This window comes from Nematolebias whitei, chromosome 17 (assembly GCF_014905685.2).
Source record: "Nematolebias whitei isolate Nwh7 chromosome 17, NemWhi1, whole genome shotgun sequence".
Classification (NCBI taxonomy): domain Eukaryota; kingdom Metazoa; phylum Chordata; class Actinopteri; order Cyprinodontiformes; family Rivulidae; genus Nematolebias; species Nematolebias whitei.
The window spans coordinates 27,498,294-27,509,745 of record NC_056514.1 but is presented as its reverse complement, the minus strand read 5'-3'; the positions used below and the strand labels follow the sequence as shown (position 1 = coordinate 27,509,745).

The following is an 11,452-nucleotide window of genomic DNA, read 5'->3' as shown; positions in this document are numbered from 1 at the left end:
ATATATATATATATATATAATTTATTTATTTATTTATTTATTTATTTATTTATTTTAAGAGTACAGTAGTCCCTCGCTACTTCACGGTTCGTTTTTCGTGGACTCGCTGTATTGCAGTTTTTCAAAATGAGATTGGACATGACACACAATTGGCTGAATGATGGATGAGCCACATGATCGGCATGGAATTTTTATTTAAAATTAAAATTATTTAGCACCTGCTGCACCTGTGTGCAGCCACAGCTGCAGCAGGAGAAGCTCCTTCCTGCTGCGTGTCAACTGCAGCGGAGAAGTGGGCGTGGCCGAGAGTGGAGATCATGACATGCTGTGCTCTTTTAGAGCGTTTAGAGTTTAGAATCATTGTTGGGGACATTGCCAGAGTGTGGGCAGGGTTTAAAACGCCTTAAATATACCTGTATATAAATACTAAAATTAACTACTACTACTTGTGTACTTAATTTCATTCCATCTCATATACCACATGAGATGGTAATGACAATAAAGTTTACTTGAACTTGGACTACTGTATCCCTACTTCACGGTTTTTCACTTATTGCAGGGGTTGGGGGGAGGCATGGTCCCAAACCCCCACGATAAACGAGGGACTAGTGTATTTACTTTAACCATTTCTGTATTTACACATCGTGACTAAAATGACTCGTATGAAAACTGTTTAGGTGAACAAGAAGTGTGACGAAGCCCGCCAAGAGAAAGAAGCCATGGTAATGAAATATGTGCGGGGAGAGAAGGAGGCCCTTGACCTGAGGCGGGACAAAGAGGGTTTGGAGAAGAGGCTTAGAGAAGCCCTCAAGGAAGTGGATCGCCAGGCTCTCCGAGGGAATCAGCTGGCTCAGGAGAAAGGCCGGTTGCAACAGCTGTATGATGCTAAGGTAAATGAAATGTGAAACATTTGGAACTGTTTTTTTGCTTCATCTATTATCAAAATGCTATCATGTGATCAGCTTTAGTCAGTATTTGCATGCGTGTGTTTTTAACTTTGTGCAGTGTGCTTAATCTTGTGAACAAAATGCCATTTGTCCTTCAACATCAGGAAATGCACATATGTGCTATAAAATTATGTAAAATTAGTGTTGGGGCTTTTTGGTAATTTTATTATAGATGAAATCATCATTTAATTTTTCTGGCTTCCTTTCTGCCCCTTGTGTTCGTAGGAAGGCGAGGTTGGCAGGTTGATGCGAGAGGTAGAAAAGTTAAAGGAGGAGATCAACTCTCATCTTATCAAAGTCAAATGGGCCCAGAACAAACTGAAGAGTGAAGCAGATGCTCATAAGGTAATGTAACTGATTTTTATGTTGTATTTGTGTTTGTATTGTTCTCCTACAGAAGAAACGAATGAGTATACTGTACATCCAGTTGGACCAAAATATCACTTTTCAATTTTGTTATCTGTTGATGATTATTTTGCCTCTAATGGTTTTAATCTTATAGAAAATATGTCTCTAAAATAAGTATTTTGTTTTTATAATGTGTATATGTGTCTTTTCAGTTTAAACGTCCTTTCGGGCATGATTCTAGTTTTGCTAAATGTCCGCAGGGATTTTCTCTTATCTTTCAGAGACAACATCGTTGTTTTATTTTGGAAGAGTTTGTTACTTTTCCTTTATCTGTTACATTTGTGATTTAAATTTATTATTTGGTGACATAAGGTTGTCCACCAGGTTACTGTTTCTTAAAATCTTACAAGATAGGATTTTGGCATTGTGCTTCATAAGGGTGGGAGTTAAAATCTGCAGTTCATTGTCAAAAATTTTAATTATTAATCTTTTTTTTTATGAGTTAGTAGTTGTGCTGTTTGTCCTAGTAGAGTTACCGTAGATGAGCTCTACGTTGGTGTATAAATGACACCCTTCTTCAATAATTTTTTTATTCTGAAGTCAGACACTCCATAAAATAACATGATGATTATCACTGAGGAATGAAATTAAATGAACTCAGAATGGCACAGTAATGAACCTCCAAGGAAAGCATCATTATCATTTTGTCTGTTTTTGAAAATAATGGCTTTACTTTTAACAGCCTCCAAGCAAATAAACAACTATAAACAAAAGAATGGAGCAAAAGTCAGCAGTTGCTGAAGGCCACAGAAGTTTAGCTGCAAATTATTTAGCAGAAGTTTGTGCGGTTGTTGGAACATTTGCAAAGAATGGTTGGGAAACGATAACGGAATAAACAAACGAGCAAAGATCCTTGAATTTTGCTTTATTCTCGAATTCCTGCAGTCTTCTTCTCTTCAGTGTCACTTACAAAAGCTTGTTTATATGTATCTGTGTGCAGGAAACTAAAGACAAATTGAGAGAAACGACATCCAAGTTGGCTCAGGCCAAAGAGGAGACAGAGCAGATCCGGAAAAATTGCCAAGACATGATCCGAACGTACCAGGTTTGTCATATTTTCATGCTGGAAACAAAAGTTTATTCATGACCATAGATGAATGTAGATAATGACTGCACATCCTCTGTGTGTTTGGGTTTTCTCCTTCGACTAATACCATTGTACCATACCACTAATACCATTATTATTGTGCTTTGTAACACACTAATAATTTATAAGCTTGTTTTTTTATAGACTGTATGCATATTGGTAATTTTAATATGTAACACTTTGTCTCAACAACATTATAAGGAGGGAAAATGCTGCTCTGTGAGAAAAGCTGAATTGTCTAGGATTTATTTAGACTTTTGGAGTAAGGAGGCAGTTTTCATGCGTTACCTTATGATGGTAGTATAGAGCTGCGTTATTTTTTTCTCTTGTAGAGCGATCAGCTTAAGCTGCCATTTCCTGTCATCAGCAGTGTTTTCTATCGCAGCAAGGATAAATATGTTGTGATTTATTACAGGAAAATAATAAAAATGAGTGGAATAAGCCTCACAAAAATAAACCCCCTTTTCTTTTTCATATCTATCATCTTTATGTTTTATTTTTGTTTACTATAGTTTCAGACAATGCATTGTCCATCATCTTCCTCCTCACGTTCCTAAATCTGTGACTCATCTCTCCATTAGGAATCGGAGGAGCTCAGGTCCAACGAACTGGATGCTAAACTGAAAGAGACCAAAGGAGAGTTGGAGAAACACAAGCAGGAACAAACGGACCAATTGGAGGTGACACCCTTCATTTTATTCTGCAGCCTTTTCCTGTCAAAGCCAAATCAGATGAACTATATACTGCATTTATTCCAGTCTGCCCTTCAAGTTCAAGAATCATTATTATCCCAAAGGGGCAATTTGTTTCACAGTCCATAGACGTATAACATTCATACTTGACAAGACATTAAAGCACTAAAATAACATTACAAAACAAATCACCACTGTTCATTTTGAAGCCTGATCGCTACAGGGATAAATGAGTTTTTCAGTTTGTTCATCCTGCACCCAGACAACGGATACCTGTGTGCAGATAGAAGCAACCTGAACTCACCATGGAGTGGATGATCAGGATCTGCCAGAATCAGCCTGGTCTTGTTCACTGACCTCGCCTTGTGTAGGTCCGTGAGGTTCTGTAGGACTATGTCAGCAGTTTTGGTGCACATCCTGACAATCCCCGAGAGTTTGTTCCTGTTCTTACATGTTAAAAAAACAAACGTACAGATAAAGGTGAAAGTTAATGGAGACTTGATAAAACACTAATAAAATATGTTTAAAACATTTTATATGGCAATACAAATAATATGGGGCATTAACATGTTCAGTTATTGTATAAGTAGTAAATTAAAGGATAAATCAAACAAGCTGTGGAGAAAACAACTAGAGCAGATTTATATATTTATTTATTTTGGTGTGAAGCACCTTAAAATCTATCTGTTAAAGGTGTTATTTAAAAAAACATTTTTTTTTTTTTATTTTATTTTTTTTTTTTTTTACTCATATTTACTATTAAAAACATTTATTTGTCAAATAATACTGTAGCTGTATGTGATTATAATGGAGAAACCAAGAGTAGCAGAACCGTTCACATCACCATCAGCATGCTCTTCAATTATACTTGATTTTCACTTGATTTAAATTTGGTGTTATAGTTGTACAGATTTTTATATTTTTCTTAATTGTTTACAGATTGTATCTTAGGCAGCTCATTTTGAATCCTGGTTTAAATGTTGTTCCTCCAGTCTATTGTGTGTATTTCTTGATGGTTTTACTCCTGAAGTGAAGTCTTTATTTTTTTTCAGCTGTTTTCTGAGGTTTAACTCCGGGTCTGATTCAGACTTCCTCAGAAGCTCTGCAGGCAGACATTCATTCACAACTGGACTCGGTTCAAACACTGTGGCCTGTTTTTCTCAGCGCTACACTCTAACGGGAATAAGACTTAAAAATAAATGCCCTAGAAGTAATCAATATTAGGCTGGGTGTTTTGAATAAAACCCAGCAGACATCACCCACTTACATTTATTCCTGGGTGTGGTTAGTTTTTTGTTTTTTTTTTCAGCTTAATCACAAGTAGAAGTTTTTTTGTGTAATTTATTTTCTTTCATCAGATTTTCTGCTATCCCATAAACTTTCCCTCCACTGATACCTAGCTTGTTGCCACCCAGAGAGCGTTCAGCTAGGTTTTTATTTTTTTAAGGCTGGTTTTAGCGTTGATCTTGATTTTTGGCCCGTGTCCCTTCCCTGCTGTTGGCTACGTCAGTGCAGGACTACGTTTGCTTTATTATGAATGTTATGCACACATGATAATGCAACTAAATAATAAATTATGCAAAACAACAGTTTTCATTACTGTTGGGGTGATTGAATTTAGATTGGAAGCAAAGGGATGAATAAAGGAAATAGAATTCAGCAGCATCTCCCATTACCGCCGTGCTGTCTTGGATACCAAGTGCCTGTTAATGACTTCTTGGAAAAGTGAACTAGCAGTAGCGTCAATAATGGTTTGTTTTAACAAAAAATGTGACAAAACATGTCAAAACCATATTTTAGTTTTCCACACAGGAACTTTAACAAAGGCAACAGTTGGGTTTCCCTGAAATTAGATGCTGTCTTTCCTTTTAAATAAGTGGGATGGAGGAATAAATTTGTGATTAAACCTGCTGAACTTGAATTACTCCAAACTGAAGGTGCACGGTGCATATACATTTCAAGTAGTAAACTCTAAATGTCTGGCAGATGCTCCAAACAAAGGCTAAAGAGCTGGAGGAACTAAAGAAGACGTACAAAGAAAGCATGGTTGAGCTTGATACTCTTCGCACCAAGGTTTGTCTGTCAGATCAACGCTTAAGCTTCTTCTATACTCAAGTGTTTTCCCTGTTCAGCAAGAAATTCTGTTTGTCTTGTAGTTAAAGTGTCTGGAGGACGAGCGTCCACGTTGGGAGGATGAGCTGAGCAAATACAGGGAGATCATTAACCGACAGAAGGCAGAGATTGGTCGCCAGAGAGAAAAACTCGAAGAGGTCACTGAGCTTCAGGAGCAGCATCAACGGTACGACTACACAAAGTGACAATTGGCAAAAGTTTTCTAGCTAAATCGCCCATCCTTAGAAAGAAACTACTCCTTTTTAACAAGAAGAAACCTCCAGCAGAACCAAACAAATCCGTAGCCTTAAAGTGAAATGTGCATTGTTAGGAAAACACAGAACAATTAAAACATACTGGAACTTTGAACACATTTTATCTTTACTTTAGCTTTAGTGTTCAGACTTAGGCCTGGTAAATATAACAAACAGGACATAAAGGCACACATTTACTCACATCCTTGAGTAAATGTGTGCCTCTGCTGGCCATGGGAAGATTTTAACAGAGGAAAGGTCCAAGGCAGTGAGGTGTCATTAATTGTGTGTGTTTTCTGTTAGTAAGTGGTCAAACCAGTAACAGTTCATATATAATCAACTTCTCACGTCAGACAGCAGGATGTTTAAGTTTTTAACAAGGGAAAAAATAGTCATTCTAACGTTTCTTTAAGTGTCCAGGAAAAAACTTGATGAAAGTTTCTAACATTGTGCTTCATTATGGCATGTTTTTTTAGATAACTAGAATGTGATTCAGCCTTAAAGATTCATATTCACACACATAAATGAATATTGTGTTATATTTAACTATTATCTCCTTTGCAAATTTATCAAAAGCATTTTATTATATATATATATTTTTTTTACTTCACAGAAATATTTTGACAATATATTTCATCCTATTTTCTGTATACAGCGACAAACAGGAGCTCACGTCTCTTCAGGAGGAAGTGGATGGCCTGACCAGTCAGATAGCGGACCTCCAGCGTGACGTTCAAGGCAGCAGGGAACGGGAAGCTGAGCTACTCGGCTTCACAGAGAAGCTGAGCAGCAAGAACGCCCAGCTGCAGTCGGAGAGCAATGCGCTGCAGTCTCAGCTGGATCAGGTCACCGTCAACTTCACCAAACTCCAAGTGAAGCTGGAGGAGACCAGCAGGCTGCTGGATGACAAGGTCAGATGTTCTCTGAAGCACAGCAAGACACTTTGCTCTTTAACGAGTTAAAGTAAATCTCTTGATTTATACTAGCTGCACACAAAAGTTAGAAGGTATTATTGTCGGAACATTTATTTTGGATTTAATGTTATATGATTATTATATTATCCTAAGTCTTTGTTATCCTGCTGATTTTGTTAATTGTGCAGTCACGGCAGCTGAAACAGGAGGAGGCCCAGAAGCAGCAGGAGGTGCAGGGTCTGCAGGAGGAGCGGGTAGCTCTGCAGACTGAAGTGGCCCAACTAAAAACCAGAGTGGAGGAGCTGAGGGATGAGCTGGTGACTCAGAAACGGAAGCAAGCAGCTAATATCAAAGACTTAACAAAACAACTAACACAAGGTTGGACACCAATATGTAAATTTCTAATGCTTGTTTTTTCATATTCCTTATAAAACTGCACTTCATTGTTGTCATTTAATGCCGCTTCCTCCTAACATTTACTTATGCAAGCTTCTCACTTTAACTTTTTGGAAATAGTTTTTCTGTTGGCTAACTAAATATAAAAAAATTTTTCAGTGTTGCAGCTTATTTTCTCAGTCGCCATGCACAAGTGTGCACAACACTTATGCTCGAACATATTCTGGGTTTTAGTGCATGTGTGAAAGCTGTTGTGGATTTGTTGATATCGTATGATTTGGTTATTTTTCCTCCACAGCTCATAAGAGACTGGAGCAGGTTGAGAATGGAGGGTGTGACCGAGACGCCAGCAGCATGGGCAGTCGCTCCAGTTCCTCAGGTACTGCTCTGAGATTTGGTTAGTATTCCACACCTGATATATAAAAAAATTTGATTAGGTTTTTAGTAATCATCATATTTAAGGATGTATATTTTGCTTTGTAATGTAAAATAACCCCCAAAAATTGCATTATTCTTTGGAAGGCAGAGAGCACACAGGAAGTTGTCACAAAACCACAACAGTCACCTGTTTTCTAGGTTAATCTCTGTTTTATTCCCTCCACTCTCCAGGTTCTTTGAACGCACGCCATGGTGGGAGCAATAGTGTTGAAGAACGGTCACCAGAGAGCCAGTCGGGTCCCTCTGTGACGGTTGTAGACAGCTTCCCGGAGGTGGACAAAGCTGTGCTGGTAGAGCGCATAGTCCGTCTGCAGAAAGCTCTTGCGCGAAAGCAGGAGAAAATCGAGTTCATGGAGGATCACATCAAGCAACTGGTGGAAGAGATCCGAAAGAAGACAAAGTGAGTGGCACGTTTCAATGAAGGAATGAAACGATTTTTTTCTCAAACAATACTGCTAAACAGAAAACAGGTGATGTAATCAGCTGTGCTGCCAGACCCCACAGCTTTTTATTATAACATAAGTGTGGGTTTAAAGGCAGGAACCCTGGAAACTTTTCCTGTGATCTTCCTTTTGAAAACTAACAACCCTTCTGTGTGATAACATCAGCAGTCACTCCTGGGCAGCACTGGACTGGCAAGTTTTAGCAGCGAGGTTTAAAGTCGGATTAAAAGTCTGCGTTTCTTTCTTAAACATGAACATAATTCTTGACATCTGGTTTTTAGCAATTTGATGATACAGTAGACCCTCGTTTATCGCGGGGGATCCGTACCCTGAAGCCCCGCGATAAGTGGAGAAACCACGAAGTAGGACTCTTGCAATATTCTAAACAATGTTTCTAAACGCTCTAAAAGAGCGCAGAATGTCATGATTTCAGCTCCCTGCCTCCTCTGCTTTTTGCCACCTGCAAGCGTTCTTGGCCACGCCCACTTCTCTGCTCTGCACAGAGAACAGCTGATCAGCTGCAGGAGGAAGCTTCTCCTGTAGTATGGGCTGCACAAAGGTGCAGAAGGTGCTCGATAATTCATTTTAAATAAAAAAATTCCATGCATATCGTGCAGCTCATCCATCAATCAGCCGTTGTGTGTCATGTCCAGTCTTATTTTGAAAAACCGCGATAGAGCGAGTCCGCGATAAACGAGTCGCGAAGTAGCGAGGGACTACTGTATTTCATTTTAACTGCTAATTAGTTATATTTTACTGCTAACTATTTGTTTTACAAACTTTTTAAAAATAATTTAAACTTTTTTTTCATGCAAAACAAAATGTGAATTTGGTAGAGGACACAGTTACTAGCTCCCATTCATTTATTTGTTCTGTTCATTAATTTATGCAAACATCCCTTTAATTCATGATGAGCTTCACACTGAGCTATTTATAGTTCTGCTGATTGGGAGGCTGTGTAATAGGACATGCTGAAAAAACCCACCGAGCAACACAAGTGATTAATACAAACCCCAACAAACGGTTCGTTGCTTTTTTCCTTGTAGATGTTTAGTCATTTGTCCTCCTGAATTATCTCAACCTCATCTCAGACGTCTTGCATTTCTGCGCTTGAATCTATTCGACTCAACCTACATTTTAAGAGTTAAAATTGAGGACGAATCCCATGGTTCAGAGCTAAATTTAGTTTGTTAGATTTTCAGCTCAGCCCGGCGGGGGTTACACCACCCAGAGCATGGATGTGAGTTTGTCCTTTTTGCCTCTCTGACCCAGTCCTTCCAGGACAGCTCGGAGAACACTGACACTCTTAACTAAGCCTGAGGCAGGTGATGGAAAAATACAAGGGATGCTACAAAATGTGCTCAGAGGATCTAAATTGGGGGCAGCTAGTGAAAGTTGGCTGATGGGCTCTTTTTATTTACATTTCATCATTCATATTGCTCAGTTTTACCATAGCAAGGATTTTCTATTGTTAAGCACATTCATCAAATGTTGAAGGTTCTCATTTTGCTCAGCTATGTTACTAATATTTACCTAAACAGCAGTGGCAGCTAAAGTTTAGAGGCTGTAATTTCTCCTACTGTTTGACCTGGTAGAGTTAAAATTATGATGAAGCAGCTTACAGGATTTAAACTCAGAATTATGTATTTTTTTATTTAGTTTTTTTTAGGTATTTGAAACCAGATTTTCTGCTCTGTTGTATTTATTTTTTTACTCGTTTATTTCACCCTCAAACTAACTTGAATCATGTTTCCAGGATTCTAATGTTTTGTTCAAAAGTCAAAACACATGGCTGCAGTGCTTACAGCATATTTTAGCTAATTTATTATAAATCATATAAATGCAAATGAGCTGAAACTTGCTAAAACAACAGACTCTTCAGCTTTCAAGGGCATATGTGACGTCTCAGTTTCTTGTTTGGTGATGATTAGCATGATGTTGTGATAAAGTGGATGTAGTTAAAGCTGCTTCAGGATCTCTGTTTATTTATAGTCCATGTTATACACTCTGTTCAGTATTGACTGTGTTGTGGATTCACAACCGCTGATTGTGTTTTATGTTTTGGAAATGATCGTGTTGAGTGGAATTTTTATTTTGCTGCCAATCTTTATGGGGGTTTTTGGATATTTTTTCTGTAGTCGACATTTTAACAGTTGTCCTGATGTTTTACACAATGTAAATACAAATAAGATTTATTTAACTCCTGTCGCCACGATGGAGCATATGGCGAGACATCTGTGGAGGTCAAAGAAATTTGACTAACTTTTCTCACACTTGTCAGAAATGTACATTTTGCAACACAAATCCTCCAAAAGCTACACTGACATAAGTATTGTTGCTGTAGTCGGTGTAGCTGAAAATACTGTTGAGACAAATGCAGATTTTTCAGGCTACAGACGTGTGGTTTTTTTTGTTGTTTTTTTTACCTCATATTTCTCAGTTTTTACAGTTTTGGGGGGGTAAGAGTTCCCCTCTTTCTTGCTTGTCTTGCCTTCATTCAGAAAGAAAGGACACAATAGTCACTTATACATGACATAAATCATTTTGTACTACTCTTTACCTCCCTATTGACCCCTGCATGCCTCATCTAGCTACATCTGTAATTTGTCACTTTTTTGTTTTTACTAAACACTGTCGTGATGGATGTGGGTCCAAATATGGACCCTTAAAAGCCTAGTCAGAGGTAAGTTGCATTTTATGTTCGTGGTAGCGCAGGTGTTGTGTTTGTGTGTGAATGGGTGGAAATCATTTATGGTGGTGGCTTTGTAGTATTATTCCTACTGTTCATATTTTTGCTCTGTAGACTTATTTGCTTCCTTTTTTTTTTTTTTTTTAATTTAACAAACAATCCGCTGCAGTAAAGTTTAATTTGTTGTGGGATTCTCTGTTGATTTAGTTTGTAGATTTAAAGAGCCAAGAGAAAGAGAGCTGTATTTTCCCCACACAGACTGCACGTGCATGCAACAGCAAATATGAAGCGTAATTACAATCTGCTTAGCGTGCATGTTAAATATGATCCCCCTCTTATCAAAGTGAACTGATTGGTGACGGTTTCAGGCTATTGCATGCAGAGGATTATGTGCAGCACAACTTGCATGGTATATTCAGAATCATGCAGTGTATTTTCAGCTTTTTACACAAATTTGAATTTAAACAAAACAATTTTTGTTATCTCGCTGGGCTGCAACTGCTTGCCACTTTTTTTGGCGACTGGCGTTCAGGTAGGGGACTCCAAAATGTCTTGAAACAGTCACAGGCTCTAATTTAGGTTGCAGAATCGGTCTTTTTGCTTGAATTAATTTTTTTCTCAAAGTGGTCAGAGTTGTCGCAAGCATCTCAAACCCTTAACTCTCAAGTGTACTCAAGCAAATCAAAGCTTAAACACAAAGGCTAGTGGGTAGAAAGAGAGATGAGTATGATATAGTGCATTATAATAGTTTTTCAAGCTGTGTGCAAAACAAAAAGAAAGTTATTTTCAAAAATCTTCCTCTTGAATGTGAACGCACGAGTTACTTGGTTGCAAACGGTCAGAACTGAGTGGGACTGCAACTGAAAATCTGCTCATTATCTTGAATCTCAAGTCACGTTTGAGTCACCAACAGCAGAAGTCCAGCCACAAATTGTTTAGCACAAAGTTCATGCAGAGTGTTTTTCTAAACTGTGTGACCCAGACTGAATTTGTGTGTCACTACTTTTAAGTTGCTGTAATTGTCAAGAGCTATGAAAAGGAAGTTTTAGTACTTTTGGACACTTAAAAGGAA

At 38.1% G+C, this 11,452-nt stretch overlaps 1 protein-coding gene across 1 annotated transcript in view; it reads left to right on the top strand.

Moving 5' to 3' along the window:
- ccdc186 (coiled-coil domain-containing protein 186) overlaps positions 1-11,452 on the top strand; it is a 28,857-nt gene that overhangs the window by 6,887 nt on the left and 10,518 nt on the right. Inside the window, exons 5-14 of the mRNA XM_037691051.1 lie at positions 678-890; positions 1,173-1,292; positions 2,296-2,400; positions 3,024-3,122; positions 5,121-5,207; positions 5,291-5,433; positions 6,156-6,411; positions 6,603-6,792; positions 7,109-7,189; positions 7,420-7,648. Of these exons, the coding sequence (XP_037546979.1) occupies positions 678-890; positions 1,173-1,292; positions 2,296-2,400; positions 3,024-3,122; positions 5,121-5,207; positions 5,291-5,433; positions 6,156-6,411; positions 6,603-6,792; positions 7,109-7,189; positions 7,420-7,648 (1,523 nt within the window). The remainder of the gene's footprint in view (positions 1-677; positions 891-1,172; positions 1,293-2,295; positions 2,401-3,023; positions 3,123-5,120; positions 5,208-5,290; positions 5,434-6,155; positions 6,412-6,602; positions 6,793-7,108; positions 7,190-7,419; positions 7,649-11,452) is intronic.